The 19,310-nt window shown below is 40.2% G+C and overlaps 3 protein-coding genes across 7 annotated transcripts in view; 2 read left to right on the top strand and 1 right to left on the bottom strand.

Annotated features, from left to right (window-relative positions):
• The first annotated feature begins 293 nt into the window (after positions 1 to 293).
• cenpl (centromere protein L) lies at positions 294 to 4,918 on the top strand. The gene is made up of 5 exons (XM_077512384.1): positions 294 to 578; positions 1,571 to 1,688; positions 2,273 to 2,524; positions 2,607 to 3,170; positions 3,255 to 4,918. The coding sequence occupies exons 1-5, from the start codon at positions 556 to 558 to the stop codon at positions 3,324 to 3,326; spliced, it is 1,029 nt and encodes a 342-aa protein (XP_077368510.1). The 5' UTR covers positions 294 to 555; the 3' UTR covers positions 3,327 to 4,918.
• Positions 4,919 to 5,060: 142 nt separating this feature from the next.
• LOC144013466 (FUN14 domain-containing protein 1) lies at positions 5,061 to 11,405 on the bottom strand. Of its 4 annotated transcripts, XM_077512388.1 has the most exons (6): positions 11,137 to 11,405; positions 10,403 to 11,003; positions 9,337 to 9,502; positions 9,170 to 9,245; positions 7,505 to 7,639; positions 5,061 to 6,000 (listed from the first exon to the last, which is right to left on the bottom strand). In XM_077512388.1, exons 2-6 carry the CDS (start codon positions 10,404 to 10,406, stop codon positions 5,923 to 5,925), a joined length of 459 nt encoding a protein of 152 aa, XP_077368514.1. In that variant the 5' UTR covers positions 10,407 to 11,003; positions 11,137 to 11,405; the 3' UTR covers positions 5,061 to 5,922. The 4 variants fall into 4 exon arrangements, with proteins under 4 accessions (XP_077368514.1, XP_077368513.1, XP_077368511.1 ...); XM_077512387.1 differs by lacking the exon at positions 11,137 to 11,405 and having other exon boundaries at positions 10,403 to 11,107; XM_077512385.1 differs by lacking the exons at positions 10,403 to 11,003; positions 11,137 to 11,405 and adding an exon at positions 9,859 to 9,943.
• Positions 10,288 to 19,310, top strand: part of LOC144013464 (lysine-specific demethylase 6A-like) — a 34,022-nt gene continuing 24,999 nt past the window's right edge. Inside the window, exons 1-8 of one of the 2 annotated variants that reach the window (XM_077512382.1) lie at positions 10,288 to 10,820; positions 10,952 to 11,015; positions 16,001 to 16,109; positions 16,257 to 16,306; positions 16,446 to 16,504; positions 17,628 to 17,748; positions 17,845 to 17,899; positions 19,154 to 19,188. In XM_077512382.1, coding sequence (XP_077368508.1) covers positions 10,642 to 10,820; positions 10,952 to 11,015; positions 16,001 to 16,109; positions 16,257 to 16,306; positions 16,446 to 16,504; positions 17,628 to 17,748; positions 17,845 to 17,899; positions 19,154 to 19,188 — 672 coding nt within the window. In that variant the 5' untranslated portion in view covers positions 10,288 to 10,641. The remainder of the gene's footprint in view (positions 10,821 to 10,951; positions 11,016 to 16,000; positions 16,110 to 16,256; positions 16,307 to 16,445; positions 16,505 to 17,627; positions 17,749 to 17,844; positions 17,900 to 19,153; positions 19,189 to 19,310) is intronic. The other variant, XM_077512383.1, reaches the window with a different exon arrangement.

Below are 19,310 nucleotides of genomic sequence, written 5' to 3'. Positions count from 1 at the left end.
GTTTGAGAAATGCCGTTGGTAACAACTTCCGGAAATGCGAAACAAATATACGAGCCTTTTTTTCGAGGTGTCTCGTGCTATGTTCCACTTGTTTTTTTGTTTTTGTTTTGTTTGTTTTTTTATTTTATAAAAATTAAAATCTGGTATTATATTTTTTTCTTGCTCGTTCCAGACAACAAACCAGAAAAACAAGCTGCAATTCAATAGTCTCTCTATTTTAAAACGAAAATCAAATAACGGGTCGTTTTTCTATTTTTAAAAATCTGTTTCCAAACGTAATATTCAATAACCAAAAGAGACACGGAACAACAAAGACGGTCGAAACATTATAACCAAAAGAGACACGGAACAACAAAGACGGTCGAAACATTAGTTACGTGCGCACTTTGTAATCTGCGCAACGGCTAGTCTGGGTGGCTGCATTACTGCACACTCCATGTCAACAGGTGGCAGTGATGCGCACTAAATATTGTTAAGTGCCAGTATAACATATGAAGAAGCGGCCGCGGATTCAAACATTTTCCCGGTGCTTCTGTTTGGATCGGAGTGGCAAAGATGGTGCCCGTATCTCGAAAAAGGTAAACCCTTATTTGCAAACTTTGAGAAATGCCTTCGTCTGAAAATATATTTAGCGCCATTTCCCGTGTGTACAAATCATAGGGAAATCTGGGTTATGAGGTCCTTGCTTGTCAACGACGGTGCTATTCCTGTAAGAAAATATACAGTATAACTTTTATATTTGTTCCGCTCCTCCCTTACTAAATGTGATATTTGTGATATTGCGGGTTAACAAGTGACAACCACGATGAAGTACTCGGTGAGTCCATTTTGTGAGACGTGCGACATAAATATTTATTTATTACTTTTGTTGTGACCGGCAACTCTCCTGCCTGCGTTATTTTGCCGTGAACGGCTAGTTGGTCCATTGCCAGAGTTATATATTCTTTGCCAGACGTGAACTGAGGTTTTATCGTGATTGAGTAATATTAGGTTGGCCGTGAATAGGCTTATTATGTATTTATTTATTATTTTAGTGTGATGTGTAAGATGTTGGGAATTATTTTGCCGTGAGCCATGAACTGTGGGTGGCTCCCGCCTCGCTTCACCTTATGTCTCTTTTAATTAAGTTTTCATTTCATAGTGGATAGTTTGCCTTTTTTTTTTGCCATGAATTGCTCGACAACTATGTACCATTACAACTGCATATTTCAGAGTGGTCTTCAGGCACAGCGGTGCCATAATCATGCTATCAGCATCTTGGTGTGCCACAACTGAGGTGGGATGGATTATCTCAACAAAGGAGAAATGCTCACTACAGATTTGTGAACAATATTTGAGGGAAATTACCTTGTGTGAATGTACAAGTTTAGATTTTTGATTGAGTCCAGCTCAAGAAAAATGGGAGAAAAAACAAAAGTGTGTAAGCTTCATGCAGAGCTTGCTGATTAGCTGATTGTTTGAAACACCCGTGTTGGTTGAGAGAAACATGGGAAACAGGCTGGGTAGGGGTACTCGAGGACCGCGGTTAAGAACCACTGCTCTAACTTATCAAAATTCAATGTTAAAACAGTAGGAGCTGCAGACAGTCCTACCAGAGCTTGACGACACCTTCACGTCTGTGCTTGACGAGGGCACTGACGTCTCTGCTGCACACCACCAGAAGAGTACCAAAGTCCGACAATATCCTTGTGAGTCATCCCAAATTGCTTCTTGTCTGCTGAGATATACATGTTGTCATTATTAACTCATTTGCTCCCAATAACGTGTAAATACGTTTTTTTTAAAAAATATGTTTTAAGTGTCCCAAAGACGTGCTTATGTTTGTTTGTTTTTTGTTTGTTTGTTTTTATGCTAGAGCATACAGAAGGCTTTGATGCAGCCTCTCAACTGCAAAGAACGGTTGCAGAAATGGTAGTTATTACACAAACGGCCAGCAGGTGGCAGCAGAGCAAAGGAGATCAACCAGGGCTATGTAGAAAAAAAGCTAAATTACTTACAATTTTAAATAGATTTGTGAAAACTGATGAAACTTAGCTCTCTTCTAATGCTAATTGCTGCAAAATGGAAACCTATAGAAATATAGTTTTTTTCCCTGATGAGAGAAGAGACATTAATCTTTCTTTTGGTAGGTTCCATGCTTTTATAGAAATTGAACACAATATTCCGTGGGCCTTGCAAAATCAGTCAAAATTCAGTAAAGCAGGATTGCTTCTGTGAAAATGGCTGGGAGTGAATGAGTTTTAATGATTATTAACCGGTACACTTTTAACAGGAGAATGTGGACCCCAGACAGTTGGCCTCACTGCTGAAAACAGAATGGCAGCTGTCCTATGTCACACCCCTCCACCGATTCCACTATACCCAACTGAAGAGCTACGCCAGGCAACTGTCTGCATTTATGGCTGCCGAGAAGCAACAAGGTCTAGCAGGGGAGGAGGGAGCTACACTAGGCTTCAGGGTCTCCTTCTCTGTGGTTCATGGCCTGGTTCAAACGGATTCTGATGCTGAGAGCATTTTGATACATGTGAGTTCAGGATTGTAGCGATGATGCTCAGACAGATGTCAGTCTATCCTTTTGGTTACCCTTCCCTTGTCTGCTACTACAGATCTACTCGAAGCCCTTGTTTGGCGGGCAGGATGAGCATCAGAAGGCAGTCTGGAGAGGCTGGCTTTCGTGCGTTAACAGCAACCCTGAATACATTAACTCCTTTCCAAAAGAGTTCATTTCGCTACCATTATTTGGCAGCAGTGGGCCGGAGGCGCTCAGTGCTTTGATCAAATCATGGTTCCAGGAGAACTTTGACTGCTGCTTTGGCCCCTTGGAGCTCGACCACACCAGCTTGGAGTGGTTGGTGGCGTTATGGACCAACTGCCACATGGAGTCCGATAGCAAGCAGCTCAAAATGATTTGGACTCTTCCAGTTGAGCCACTGCTTCACGTCACCTATGCTGTAAATCCTGCTGATGCTTGGGCGCTGTGGTGCAGTGTGAAAAGGGATCGCGCAGAAGAGGAGAAAGAAGACAATGTTATTGATAAAGAAGATCTGACGAGGTTCATGAAGGGGCTCCTGTGCCACTTTAACCGGCACTTCAGGGTGGATTTATCAGCTGGGAGCCTGAACCTTGTGTCCACAGCGATGGGCACAGCCAAATGTAGCGGCAGGATCAAGGTACCTTCATCTCAAACAGGATTTTCATTCAAGTGTGTCTGACAAAAACTAAAGCAAACAGTTATTTCTGTGCTTTTGTTTCAGATTTCCAACAGCAAATGCCTGACCACCACACTGACTCTGCTGACGGAGTGCGCCCTCTTAAAAGTTCAATGAGCACATTCAATGAGCTCGCTTGTTTTTGGCATTTTGCACAATCCTGTATAGTTGTATATTCATTTGTACATGTTATTTTTATGGCTCGTATAGTTGCAATTAAAGCTAAATGTTGTCTTTCCTTTTTAAAAAAAAAAGAAAAAAAAAAGAAAAGATTGTCAAAAAAAAGTGGCTTTTAAATCAATTCAGCAAATCATCGAACTCAAATGGATTTTGTGATAAATTCCAGTCAGGTTTCCGACCTCATCACTGTTCAGAAACAAACAGCTCTTATTTAAGTACTAAATGATATGATATTCAACACTGATGCAGGGAAGGTATTGGTAAGGGACAGCAACATGAAAAATAATCTTCTTTTTTTTTGGCACTTTTAGCCATGTTGAAATGCTAATTCCTCACCAAACACATGACCGAAGTGGCGTTTCCCTTCATTCCCCTCTCTGTGGGAAATTCAAGGTAATTCTGGTCTACAAGCATGAGCCCCTCCCAACCTGAGAAAATGAGTGAGTGCTCACTTTGTCATCACAAGGTGCGGACCAAACCCTGCACCGCCTCTGTGGACTAAACGCAGACCCACTTTCTCTGAGACCTCCATGGGATAGTGACAAAAGTAGCCTTTATCTGTAAATATTCTGTCCAAATGAATTCAAAACAATTATCCTTCACAATTGCAATGCTAAAGTGCAAGGACAATTGGCCGTCTTAAATTCCCAGAAAGGTTCCGTGGCTGACACTTGTGTAAACTCTTGGGCTCTGTTTACACATAAGCAAAGCCGGATTCGTTCCTCAAACAAATCTTGTACAGACAAAACTGTCTCAAGACATCCGTGTGTCCAAATATATGCCAAGTCTGGAGTGGCGCTGTCGGGCTGCCACAGGGAGTTAACAGAAAGCGTAGAAGAAGAATCGGCAAATAAGACGAACCACTGATCTGAATACTGATCTTTTGAAGCCGCGACTTTGGGAGATGGTTCTGTAACCCTTGCAAGCTTTATGCAGATCAACATTTCTTGATTGGAGGTGTTCAGGGAGCTCTTTTGAACGAGGTATGCTGCACAGCAGACAATGCTTCTCATCAAGACACAATTCTCATCAGGTGTGTTTTATAGTGACACGGCAGCTTTGTTCCTCAGTGATTGGACACACACCTGACTTAACATTTTTTTGAAAGAACAAATGCCATTGTTTTCCAAGTCGCCTTAGGCAGAAGCTTCACTGTCATTATTTATGTGCAATCATTAAAAAATATGACAACTTTTTTTTTTTTTTTCCCCCACTCAAACATGGTCTCCCAGGTGGGGAAGCAAACCCACGCCGTGTACACCAAAGGCAGGTGATGGTATCACTCCACCACCCTGACAACTTGTAAATATTTGGGTGGTTTTAGTTCCCTCATATTTTTTTATTTTTCATCTATGTAATTTTGAAAAAGTTCAGATCACACCTGGTTTTATGTAGAAATATGATAAAGTCCAAAAGCTACTTTTACAGGACACTGTAAATCATTTTCTTTCCGTCAAAAACTACTAATGTCTTCTGTTAATGTGCTGTAATGTTGTACAGTATGTTCATCAAATTTTTTTTGGAGTCGACTTCGGTTTTCTCTGCTTTGCTTCTGAATGTCAACTGTTGCTTGCAGGCATTATGCTTTTGCCTGTGTAAATAAAGCACATTGAGTTGCCTTGTGCATGAAATGTACAGTACAGTAAAAAAAAAAACTACCTTGCACACAAGTACACAGCATTTAACATGTTTTAATTGACATCTCAACATCCATCATATATTTACTTAAAAAAAAAACTTAAACATAAGGAATCCAACAAAATGTTACTGTTAAGCTGTGAATTAAAAACATTGAGGCAGTTCACAAATTCACAGAGACCCAGAAACTAGACCCTAGGGCCTCGTGCATACTGTACAAAAACATGAAGCATGTACCACTAGAATACAGTAGAATAAGGCAAAAAAACAAAACACGTATGTCTGATTTCAGTGTATATGTCAATGGCAAGTGTAAATTTCTTACAGTAAATGCATGACAGTTACTATGCTGTCTTACTCTCGTTGACCACAAGAGATGCTCATCCCCCATTAAGCTGCATTTCAATTGAGATTAAAAGATTTTTTTGTCCCAGTCCAGCCCTGCATACAAGTGTGCATAAAACAATCCATACTAACATTTGGCAATCTAGGAGTCAGTGTATTCCTGCATAAGACTAGATAGAAACACATCTGAACATAAACAGAAGTCTAAAATATTTGGAAATACAGTGTAAAAAAACAAAACAAAAAACGATTACATTGATTCGGGCAGGCTGCCGAATGAATAATACTGAGCTCTCAAAAAAAAATAAAAAAAGGAAATACAGTGTAAACCTAACGTGAGAAGTATAATACAGCATCTCAGCCACACACAGCTAAGGATTATTGTTCAGTCCAGAACATAAATACATAAAACATAAATACACAAATCACATCGCATATCACGATCCAATGATTAAAATAATGCCCATCATCAATTCACAAGGGGGCCGGAGATGTAAATAATGGAGACAACAAATGTACTTGGTGACAGAAATATAGTGCAGGCAGTCTTTTAAGAGGCCAAACCCAGGAAAAATCCTCCGACAAAGCCACTGGATAAAACGATGTTTCTCTTTATAAAATCTGTGGCCTGTATGATAGGGAAGGAAATAAGGACAAATAAGCTAAGTGGATAAAGACGTGAATAGAAAATGAAACAATTGACGTAATGCTGAATGTTAAATAAAATTGGAGTTTGTTAGATTTTTTTATTTTTTTTTATTTTCAAAGTGCTGGTATGATTTGTGTGCAGCCCCATTTCAATGATTTATAACCTGGACATAAATATAGAAATATAATTAAATATTAATATTAATCAATACATAAAAATGCTCTGCTCTCATATTTCTGGCTGCAGACAATGTCAGCATGAAATGCATTATGAAATGTTATTTAAATGAGGGGGAGGGCCTATGTGTGTCTTGGGTTGAATATTTGCATGCATATTGGTCGATCGACATGTCAGTCACTTGCCCGTATTTGATTGACAAATGATTTCTGCTTCAATTTACAGATATGCACAACATTGTCATAATCTACTCCAGTCTGCTTTGCAAGACAAAATGACAAATAGAGACATTAAAGTGTCATTTTTTTGTTCAACATTTATTAATTTTGTATTGTAAGTGCCTTTTCCCACAAAAACAGCATATGGGCTACTACTGCCTTTTCCCCTTCTTCTTCATTTCTAATTTAAATAAAATCGATTTTTGGATATTAATATTGATTCGATTAAAAAATGACAATCTCGATTCTTTTATGAATCGATTTTTTTGGCACACCCCTAGTATACACCATAGAGATATGATCCCCACCAGTAATTTAAAAGAAGAACAGGAAGCGACTGCGCCTTGCGATGACGTCGTATGAGTTTGCTTTTGTAATTCTTAATAAACCGTAGCGTTTCTTGGCTGTTTTCCGTCTAAAATGCATTAATATTCGCTTCTTTAATTAATAAAAAAAAAAAATCTGTTTCGTTTTGCTCGGCAAAGAGTAGCAACCATTCTACTTCACTACCCAGAATGCATCGCAACACAAACAACAATGGTGTCATATATTAAAAAAAAAAAAAAAAAAAAAGTATCATAGCTATGTTAGTAACTACCAAATAAAACCATATAGTGCATTATAGTCAGGTTAATTAAGGTATGCCGTAAGTGGGTTTTTTTAAACTGCAAACTCCCCCATAAGGTGATAGCATCATTTGTAAGGAACATGTGTTTCGTCATGGTATGAGCAGTACAATTGAGTATGTGTCGTTGCACCAAATCTTCACAGCTATTTTTGTTATTCATTCGTTATGTTTAGTCAAGATTCTACCTTTAAAAGTTGCATCATGGGATTAGTTTATTGGCAATGTTTTTTTGTTTTTTGTTTTTTTTTTTAAACAGTTTGCTTTTCAGTTGTTCGCATTACAGTTCACAATAAAACATCTGAAACTCTCTTGGTCTCATTTCCCCATCACAAAAACATTTTGACAAAAGAAACTATGGTACTTTCAAGTGGTACTAAACTATTTTCACGGAAAAAAATACAAAACATTCTATAAGAGGAACAAGTATGAAAGGAAGCTTTTTTTTTTTTTTGTTCGATACCTTTACCTCCTCAATGAATGTGTTTAGTTCCGGGGCTCCTTTGTTAGCTTTCTGCTTCAGATGTTTCTTTGCTTTGTTTACATCCTTCTCCACTTTCTTCCAGTCCACCTGCACGTAGCCACTGTGATTGGCTATCTGTGTAAATACAGTACAGAAATTTAAGATTTGTCAGTAGAGAAAGACATCATTCCACCTTTTCGAGCTGCATATTGAATAGAACAGAATAGAACTTTGTCACAATGTACACAGTGAAACTTCTTGCAGCAACATACCATAAAAAGACATACCTACAAACAAGAGATGATAAAAAGTGTGGGGGTCCTTGTAGATTAGGGATGTAACGATATCCAAACATCACAATACGATATTGTCACGATATGATAATTATCACAATATTGTGGGGGCCTTGGCGATATTTAAAAAAAGATCACAATATTGTAAAAAAAGAAAAAGAAAAAAAGAGAGCTCATACTGAAAAAACAAAAAACAAACATAACATACATATAAACCACCTACAATTGCTAATAACAATATTGAGGCACTTACTTGCTAATGCATGCACACATTGATCGCTTCACAAGCAAATTAGGTTCCCCTTTATCTGACAATTAGCATAGATTTTAAACATAGGCCAAAACATCCCTAATGAAAATTAAATTGCACTAATAAACTAGCGACTAGAGGGTGCTAGAACTGCACAAATGGAAACCAGACTTGTTTAACAGATGTGTTCCTTTTAAATATTGTGAACATGACGACAACGATATTGTGGCAGTTTTAATATCACAATATCACGATATTTCCCTTATCGTTACATCCCTATTGGAGATGGAACATAAAACCTTAGACAGAGATGGCAACGTTATGAAACATATAAATCTAATCTCCAGTATTGAAGTTGCATTGACGGCAGCGTCCTCGTCAATCATCCCTCGGGCCATGAGGTGCTCCGATAGTTTTTCGTAAATGTATTAACCAGCGGCCGACGAAATTGTGCAAAAATTCAAACATCTGGTGATTGATGAAGGCACAGTACGTTTTTAATTGCGACGAGACGGGCCTTTTTTGGAAAAAGATGCCTTGCCATACCTGAAGTTTCGGAATTTGTTGAAAAGAATCACCTAGAAAGTGTTCACCAATCGGGCGATCGCTCACTAAGATGATGTTTGCCTTGGACATTTTCGAAGGATTGTTTAAAAAAAAAAAAAAAAAAGCAAACATCCTTGGATCAGTTCTTTAAAAAACACCAACAAAAACAAACAACAAAAACAATCAACAAAAACAATCAACCAAAGAGGGCAAAAAACGATGAGGACAGCAGTTAAAAAGGTAAATGACCATCATTTTTATTCTTTACTCTATTCTTTATTTTTTACATTACGCACAACTCTCATTTATTGTGCAATAATCTAACTGGAACATGTATTTGTTACATGTTTTGATCCATTTTTATCTTTTATAAAACATTTAGGTCTGAATTTTGGGAGGCTTGGACCAGATTAGGGCATTTACATGGAAAATGCGTCTCTACTTACAAAATTTTCTACTTAAGAACTTTCTTCCAGAACCAATTAATTTTATAAATAGAGGTACCACTGCATTTGATGCCTGTAGAAATATTTGTTAGGCTGCCCACAAGAAGGCACAAAAACATGCATATCTTGCCTGTAAAAGGAGGAATCCTCCTCCGACAGCAGTGGCTGCCACTTTCCCCGCTCTCTGGAAGACATAACCTGCACACCTGCATGCATAGAGTGGGGGGGACAGAAAAATGATTAATAGCAATATTATACACACTATGGAGCTCCACTATATCAAATATAGCCTACTACCAGCCAGTGAGGCCTCCCATCATGAGCTGGGTTGCCACAGAGTACTTCTCAGCTATCGGTCCAGAGTTGTTCCCAAATACCCTGCTCCACCACTGATGCCGCCGAGCATATTCTGTCAAATCCACCACCTCGTAGACCTCTTCATCACTCTCTGGTTCTTCCTGGCCTGTCGAGAAGAGTTGAAAAACGATCAAATTCATAGAGGGAAAAAAAATGCAAATACAAGTTCACCTGGATTCGTTATCAGCACGGCATTGTAAGAAATGGTCAATGACAGTGAATGACTCAGCTCGTAACAGACACCTTCGAATTTCTCTAAAGCGCCCCAAAACAGCGTTATAAATACGTCATTATAATGAGGGTAGTATCTGGCCAGTCATCGTCAAATGCCTACCGCAAAAATTTCAACGACAATTAAGGTTTAGGCCGCGTCATATAAAAGGAAACTGAATATATATTTCCAGTGTATCAAATTATTTAAAGAAAAAGCCGTCGGTAATTCAAATGGAAATCATTCCGCACCTTCCCGCTGGTCCACGGTCGCCATTTTGGAGAGGCTGGTGATTTTAACGGGATGTTGACAAAATAAGCCACGCCCACGCGATGATGCCGTGCCACGTAAGCTCGTCAACTTTATTATTAAAATATCAGGAGCTTTCCTTCTTGTTGGGAGGGATTCCGGGCATGTGGCAACAACTTTTTAAACATGACTTACATAGTCTAAATTTGAGTATCAGTGTTTACAATTAGCTATCACAATTCCATCTCATTTTGCAAAACTGGCTTGAACGTTTAAACACAGAAATGTGATCGGCATAATTCGAGTCAGGTTTCAGTTCATCATATTCCATATTTGCAAAATTTGCAAAAAGGACGATATATATGTGGAGTATTTTTTAAGACTTGAAGCTATGGCAGATAAGTCATATGGTGGGATGCGCGCATGTTGATTGGCTAAAACACAAGGTGAGGGCGTGGCTACAACGGCGCGTGGGTTTGCTTCGGTGACACAATTAAAACAACTTTATCTTCTCGGCCGAAACGCGTTTAATTGAGGAATACTTACACATTTGGATTATATGTTGAGGTAGTCGCAATTGAGCCACGGTATGATCTCTCTTTGGGAAGAAAAATGTGACGCTTGAACATCAGCTCGCACAGCGCTGCTGTCCCCCGGAAAGGATTTACTACATCGAATCGCATCTTTTCAGGCTGGGAAAAAAAGTTTTTCATCGTTTGATTTTCTTCGCTTCCCTCTGTTTGATTCGGTGGAGTACGCGGATCGCCCCTGCGTTGGGATTTTCCATGCAATCGTGCAGTGTGTCTGTCGCTGTTGCTGCCTGCGCTGCTGCTCGGAGTCTCGGCTCAGCTTCTGATGGTGGTGATGAGGAAAAGAAAATGGCGGCGGGAAAAGCGAGTGAAACAGAGGAGGACTTTCCGACACTGACAGCACAGGAGAGGGACACTTTGGCCGGGATTGACAGGTGGGGATAGTGAACCCGAATCCTCACGTGTAGCGTGAAATCTAACGGGCTTCTTTCACTGCGTGTCGACATTTCAACCGAGGCGCTCTGCAACTAACACCGAACCACCTATGTTGTCTTTTTGCTTGCAGCTCACTATTTGGATTTCAGAAGCTTCATGAAGATGGCGCCAGAACGAAGGCCCTGTTGATGAAGGTAGCAAATGGGAGAATGGATGCAATTTACAACCAAAGGTGCACTCAAATCTGAGGGGGGCTCCCCTCAGCTCGACCAGTCAAGTAAAATGCACAACAGGGAATCGGCCCCCAAAGCTAACCTGCTTGCAAGCGGCCCTCTTGCAGGGTAGACCGTGGCCAGTTAGCCTATCTGTTAGCATACTAGCTTGAGAGTTAGCTCCCCCTCATCCGATCAGCGACCCTGCACCTGCGTCCTTTCAGTTCCGACCGTATTGTTTATAATTATCCCAACGTGTACCTTACGACATCTCGCTGGCCTTAAATTGTTTATTCGCGTTTGCGTTATGAGCTACGGACACAGCCAGATATCGGCCGTTGCGCTCAGCGTGTCAAAGTGGACCTGCTGTGACTGACATTGTCGTACCACCACAACACAACATCGTCACGGTTTTATCCAAGACGCGACTGTAATCATTGTTCAGTTACTACGTGGAATAAGTTGGATGTGCTTCTTGGGTGGTGTCGTGTCGGATCTAAACGCAAAACAACACTGTGTGCTGCTGATTCTCATCTGCTTGCATAGATGTAGGATCACGAAAACAATACGAGCAGTCTTCAGATAGAGGTGCACAAAATGCACGTTTTTTTGTGTGTGTGTTTCTTTGAGCTGACCGCTGTGGCGGAAGTATAAATGCTCAACTCATCGCATTGCCCTAACGGACGCGCGGCTTGACTCATATTGTGGTCAGGTTCGACGTTTACAAACGTTTCACATAACGTTTAATAATGGCTGTCCAAGATGGCGGGACATGGCGTATTGGTGATGAAATCTTAACGTGTCTGTCGATTTGCATCTGTTTTGGTGCGATGAAGGCGTGTGTTTGCTGGGCTTTATCAGTACAGTATTCAAATTTGCTATGCTTGGTGTTTTCTCAAGTTAAAGGGTCCCTTTTATTAGTATGTTCTCTTCTCAACAGTAGAGCTTCGTTTTAAAAACATTCAGTCAATCTACATTGCACACTTTTGAGCAAATATATCACACATGTGTGATGCTCACTTTTCAGGAGCTACCCACGAATCTTCTCGCTAGGTCAGGGGTAGGGGACCCTGGTCCTCGAGAGCCTCTGTCCTGCCTGTTTTCCATGTCTCCCCCCAACACAGCTGACTCGTTATCATCATTATCAGCAGCAAGCTCTGTAGAAGCCTGATAATGACCCAGTTCATCAAATCAGCTGTATTGGTGGAGGGAAACATGGAAGACAGGCAGGACAGTGGCTCTCGAGGACCAGGGTTCCCTACCCCTGCGCTAGGTGGTGTAGGATACCAGGAGCACTCTTTTAAGTCGCTGCACACTGGAGCAGCACTCAAATCACTTGTCAGACTTGTCAGAGAATACAGTCAACAGCCTGGGCGATGAACGCATTAGTTATGTGCAAAACACTGTTGTTGTTGTTGTTGTTTTGTGGCTTCCGAGTTGCACCCAGGATATGTGATTAGTGTTGTTCCGATACCGATACTGGTATCGGCAGAGGTGGCCGATACTGCATAAAAACAGTGGTATCGGTGAGTACTCACAAGTAACATGCCGATACCATTAATTCCAACGCTAATATAGGATTTTGGATGCAGCATCTTGTGTCTTGCTCGTGCACAACATTCACTGATATATGACATGTTCACTGCATGCCGATCTAAGATATCCTATTGGCCCTTGAATGCTCTTAACCAATGGCAGGAGAGCTTTTTCATGTTGAGGAAAAAAAACTTTAAGTATCGGTATGGTATCGGTATCGGCCGATACTGCAAAGCTGGGTATCGGTATCGGGAGCCAAAAAACGGTATCGGAACAACACTATATGTGATGGTGCAGGTGGTCCGTGTACTTTTCGGCCATTCGTTTCTCCTTCTGAAGCAAGGATACGAAAAACGGGAAACAAACCTATTTCTGTTTTTTTGTTTTGATGTATATGAACAAATATACAATATACAATATAATTTGTTGAAATAAAAATGAAAATGAAAAACGGGAAACAAGCCCTTATCGGATGTTCTATTATGTGTTTATTTAGCACAAATCTGGAAATGAAATGTGTCCGTAAACCGTTTTTCGCAAGCTGGTTTCTCCTTGACCCGGAAGCCGTTCATCTTCTGCTGCTGCAGCAGTGGCAGCTTGCTGCCCCCGAGTGTCTATTTCGAGACCTCTGTTGGCGCCTATTCTTCGGGACTTCCAAACATGGCTATAGATGGCTATCACAACTTGATAGTGGAAATGAAAAAATAACGGCATGACGTCTAGTGAAATCGCTGCACATCTATGTAGCCAATTTGGCCCTATAAGAGGACTTTCGGAGAGAAATGTCCGAAGGTGGCTCTCAAATATGTGGATATCAACCTAATTGGGTTGCAATGTAAATTGTATTGGTGGCGGGTTGTTGGGCCCCATTTTATAAGGTTTGAGCTTCTGAGGGAGTCCATTTTTCACAGTGTAATGATTGCTTATCACTAGGTATTGACTGTATTTGAACGCACTGTGGAAATAAACAAACAAACAGATCATTGCCTGTCGGAGTCCTCGAAAAAGACACTAGGGGGCAACAAGCTTCCACTGCAGCAGCAGCAGTGACGCGCCGCAAAAGATGAACGGCTTCCGGGTCAAGGAGAAACCAGCTTGCGAAAAACGGTTTACGGCCACATTTCATTTCCCGATTTGTGCTAAATAAACACATAATAGAACATCGGATAAGGCTCGTTTCCCGTTTTTCATTTTCATTTTTATTTCAACAAAAACGGGAGACGACTCGTTTCCCGTTATTTGTTCATATACATCAAAACAAAAAAACGGAAATCGGTTTGTTTCCCGTTTTTCGTATCCTTGCTTCAGAAGGAAAAACGAATGGCTGAAAAGTACGCGGACCGCAGGTGCATACTTGATGCTGGAGGATACATTGTGATTTATCAGCTCTTGCCTGTCATCTGCAAATTTCTTATTGCACTCATCATTTCGATTGATTTTATACTCGGGCTTGGTTTAAAAAATTGAATAATTGATCTTGAATCAATTTTCCTTTTCGAGCTTGAATCGATTATTTTACTATCTCGTTTTCTATAAATTCATGAGACAATAGCATTTTTTAAAGGCCACATTTTGTTTATCTTATTTGCTTGAAATTTACTGTTCACCTTAATTTAAAGGTACTTTCTTACATTTATGAAAGACCTGAATTATTACACTTTGAGACAGTTCAGAATCTTTTAAATTTATATCTACAATTATTGAATTAGAATTATGAAAATATTTTCAACTCATCCTGTGACTATAAGCGGTTACTTTCACTATTAAACGAAATCATTTAACCATTTAATCATTACTGACTCAGCATTTAGTGTTTGTGGAGTTTTTATAAGAAGAATTGATGTTAAATAATTGAGTGAATCGAATCGGAAAAAAATAAAAATCTATGAAACTCAAGTTTCGTTAAAGTCATAATCTACTTCAGCGATTTCGTTATATTCAATCTCAGCCGCTCATTTTAGTGTGGTGTCCTCATATTAATGTTATTAGTTGTTGATATTGGGAACAATGATAACACGGGAATTCAAATGCACTCGCCTTGAATTTTTTGTAGAAGTCTGGATGTCGATGTTTCGCTAAGTTGGATGTGTCCCCCCCCCTTTCGTCTGGAATCGGTTTCGGCATCTTTTTTATACAGGTATTTGAGGGTCGATTATTAATCCCTGTTCATCAACCTCAAATCCAAAGTATGTCCTTACATGACTTTTGGCGTTTTTCTTCTCAACTAATTGAGAGGCAGCTGAAAATAAGAAAATAATGCTCTCCAGCAGTTGTAAACAAGTAAGAATGGTATTATTGACACATAAATCTATGCAATAACCTTGTCTACTTCATGACATTTTTTGAAATGGATTTGTCATGCAAAGCAGAGAATCTTAACTCATTCACTCCCAGCCATTTTCACAGAAGCAATCCCGTTCGCCCCCAGCTGTTTTACTGGATTTTGACCGAGGCCCACAGAATATTGTGTTCTATTGCTATAAAAGCATGAAACCTATCAAAAGAAAGATTAACTCATTTGCTCCCAATAACGTGTAAATACGTTTTTTAAATGTTTTAAGTGTCCCAAAGACGTATTTATGCGTTTTTGTTTTGTTTTTGTTTTTTAATGCTAAAGCATACAGAAGGCTTTGATGCAGCCTCTCAACTGCAAAGAACGGTTGCAGAAATGGTTGTTATTACACAAACGGCCAGCAGGTGGCAGCAGAGCAAAGGAGATCAACCAGGGCCATCTAGAAAAAACGCTAAATTACTTCGAATTTTAAATAGATTTGTGAAAACTGCTGAAACTTAGCTCTCTTCTAATGCTAATTGCTGCAAAATGGAAACATATAGAAACATACTTTATTTCCTGATGAAAGAAGAGACTTTAATCTTTCTTTTGATAGGTTCCATGTTTTTATAGAAATAGAACACAATATTATGTGGGCCTTGCAAAATCAGTCAAAATTCAGTCAAACAGCCGGAGGTGAACGGGATTGCTTCTATGAAAATGGCTGGGAGTTAACAGCGAAAGTTTGTGCGTAAGTGGCACCCATTGAAAAAAGAATTGGGGAAGGGGTTATATTTTATGCATTTCATATATATATATATATATATATATATATATATATATATATATATATATATATATATATATATATATATATATATATATATATTTTTTTTTTTTTTTTTTAATAATCAGCATATTAATCAGCATCGGTCTAAAAAAAAAATGTGTATCGGTCGGGCCCTAATCTGGTGTTTGACTGAAGTAAGAATAATGGCACCTTATTCAGAGTCTAGAATCAGTTTAGCATGATATTACAGTCTGTGGTTCAGCCTATATATCCCCATTTTCTCTTTGAATATTGGAGCCTTTTTTTTTTTTTTTAAATGAATACCATCCGAGCAAAGTGCATGATAACATGTGCATATGTTCCCCTCAGGCTGTCCGCTGCTACGATTCAGTCATCCTCAAGGCGGAGGGAAAAGTAGAGCCTGAGGTGTTTTGCCAGCTAGGCCACTTCAACCTCCTCTTGGAGGATTACCCAAAAGGTGAGTCTGCATTGAGGGCTCCCCTTTCATAGGATCTTTTAAAATCATCCGCCTTCTATGCTGTGCTTCCCTACACGCTCTTTGCATCATGCATGTAATATGACCTCTCGATAACTGTGACTCTCCCACTTTTTCTCCCAATTACAGCATTATCGGCATACCAGAGGTACTACAGTTTACAGTCAGACTACTGGAAGGTAAACCAGGACAACAATCCTTACATGGTGTCCATGATTAAAGTTAGATTACTACACTATATGATTATGATGATGATGATGATGATGATAGACTAGATTCAGTTTTATTCATCTGAGTAAGTGTTCTAATCACACACAGAATGCTGCCTTTCTATATGGTCTGGGAATGGTCTACTTCCACTACAACGCCTTTCAGTGGTGAGTAATGTTGAATGTTATGTTTCATACAGATCCACATTAATCTAGGCAGGAACTAACTAGAGGTGGGCATTTTACATATTTTTACTGCGCCGCCATTCTTCTGTGCCCTCTTTCGTCACTGTCAGTCTGGCATTTTTTATTTTTATTTTTTTAACTGAACCATTCTGTAGTCCTCCGTCCGCTGTTTTATTTCACCTATGACGTCATCACTTCGCACCATTATTTAGGACAGACTGACAAAGTTTGACATTCCGTCAGAACTTAAATGCGCAGTCTGCCGGTTTAATTCAGGAAAATTCACTTTTTAAATACAGGATTTAAACAAACAAACTACTTCTCAATTTACAGATGTGTGATTTTCTTCACGTGTGGGGGTGATTTTTTTTCCGAAACCCCCACCACCCCAGCCTATATTTTGCCATTTTGTGTTTGTTTTGTAAACAGCGGGATGTTTCTGTGGAAAGACAGTGTTTACACCCCGCCAGCCAATCGCAGAGCAGGGGGTGGCGTGTCGCAAACGGGGCCGGGCGAATGTGTTGGCTGCGTGACGTCACTCCCGCGGCAATTTGAAAGCACGCATGGATTTTTTTTTTTCTTCACTCACTCATTCACACACGTAAGCTTCTGTGAGTGAGTGAATGAGTGAGTGAGTGAGAAAAAAATATTAATCCATGCGTGCTTTCAAATTGCCGCGGGAGTGACGTCACGCAGCCGGCAATTTCGCCCGGCCCCGTTTGCGACCCCCCTCCTGTTCTGCGATTGGCTGGAGGGGTGTCAACACTGTCTTTCCACAGAAAAATAGAGGCTGGGGAAGTGGGGTTTCGGTAAAAATCACCACCATACATTAACATAAGCCCAGATGTGTAGACTGCGAAGTAGTTTGTTTGTTTGTTTGTTTGTTTAAATCCTGTATTTAAAAAGTGCATTTTCCTGAGTGAAACCAGCATACTGGGCCTTTAAGGACCGTCCAACAGGTCGTCACTTGTAGACACCCGTTTCGGTGAAAAATAACGAGTGACCGAAATTTGGAAGATTAAACTCTGACCTTAGCTGTCATGTTCTTATTGTTGAAGTTCTCTGCATCTTGTTGACTTTTGCCACCCTTCTTACCTTCACCAAGGGCGATCAAAGCATTCCAGGAAGTGTTGTACATTGATCCGGGATTCTCCCGAGCCAAGGAGATCCACCTCCGACTGGGTCTTATGTTCAAGGTCAACACAGACTACGAGTCAAGCCTAAAGGTAGGCCCACCCCCAAATTTTCAAAGTGACTGTGAACAAGTTGAGGCATCTGAAGTGCGATTTTCCTCATTTCTGTCCCAATGTTTTTTTTCGCAGCATTTTCAGCTAGCTTTGATTGACTCCAATCCCTGCACTTTGTCCAAAGCTGAAAGTAAGTTCAGCCCTCATTATCATTATCTCTATTAAAAACAGACGGTGGTTGGTTAATACTGAAGCGGTCGCGTATCGTTTGGCCAAGATCAACAATCCGCGGTGTTTATTTTAGTGTGACCGGTAATTCGCCATCTAATTCACGTGAGTTTGTGATGCTAATCGACCGCTAAGCTAATATGCTCTCGACGAGAAGGCGTGCACGTTTCTATCGCGCAGCGCCCTAAAAGTGCACATTTGTCTTATTCATACCCGCTAGTAATGTCTACAAGGAAACGCGGCATTTTTTCACTCCTCTTGATTAAACAACCAGAGCCATTCACGGCAAAATAACGCTGGAGGAGGGTTGCCGCCGGTTGGCTCAACTACACAGGAGAAAATAGTGGACGTTTTTTTTTTTTTTTTAAACTTCTGAAGAAAGCTTTCATTGTATTTGCTAAGTAAATGTCCTTTAAGCAGTTATGTTATAATTCACAGGGTAAACACTATGGCCCGTTTTTATTTCCATTACAGTTGGTATATTTGCACTTTGTTTACATTTCAATTCTGGAAAAAAAAAAAGTGGCTTAAATATTGTTGCTGCAATAATAGTGCTATTATTCTGAAATGTCAATCACAAATTTATTATTCAGTAATTATTACCAATATCGTCAAAAATATCAAATTTCTTTGAAATATCGTGATATAAATTTTAAGCCATATCACCCAGCCCTAGCCCCAACACACGCACCACACACGTCGCAGAATTGTGTTTTCTGACCTGGGAGCAGATGGTTTCTGCTGTTCAGGCTGGTTACAATATTTGTAGACATGCTGAAGTGTCCTCATCTCCCCTACCTGCTACCTTGGACATATTTTTTTCCCCAGCCTCTTACTGTGTGTGTGACTTTGTGTATGTATCTCATTCCTCTTCTCGCACACGCACGCACGCACGCACGCACGCACGCACGCACGCACGCACACGCACGACAAGGGCAGCCCCCATCCTTCTTCCTCTCTCTCTCTCTCCTCTCCCTTGCTCTATCTGCTGAGAGTCACTCAGGCAGTTTAGATCAGACACTGCGGCGTTGCGCACACAAGAAGGTGCTGCCGGGTTGGCCGCCACCCTTCTGCTCACTTAGATTGTGGGCAGTTGACCTTGGGCTTCCATTTATTGATCCTGCAGCACAACTTTGCCAAGTATGCTATGACAAGGCGGAAGCGAAATGCTCTTGAGTGTTGAATAACCTTAACTTTATTTTCTTTCCTCTTGCAGTTCAGTTCCACATTGCTCATTTATATGAGATTCAGGTAAGTCTCTTTCTTTCTCTTTTGTCCTCGCCAAAGGACACAATTATTGTGTATATTGTTGGCAGTTATTTTGTGAATTTTGATGCAGTCTTACCAGATAGAAAATGTTTTCTTTAATGGTA

The sequence above is a fragment of the Festucalex cinctus genome, chromosome 2 (assembly GCF_051991245.1).
Source record: "Festucalex cinctus isolate MCC-2025b chromosome 2, RoL_Fcin_1.0, whole genome shotgun sequence".
NCBI lineage: Eukaryota > Metazoa > Chordata > Actinopteri > Syngnathiformes > Syngnathidae > Festucalex > Festucalex cinctus.
Note: the sequence above shows the minus strand (reverse complement) of the source record. Positions and strands in the feature narration are given on the sequence as shown.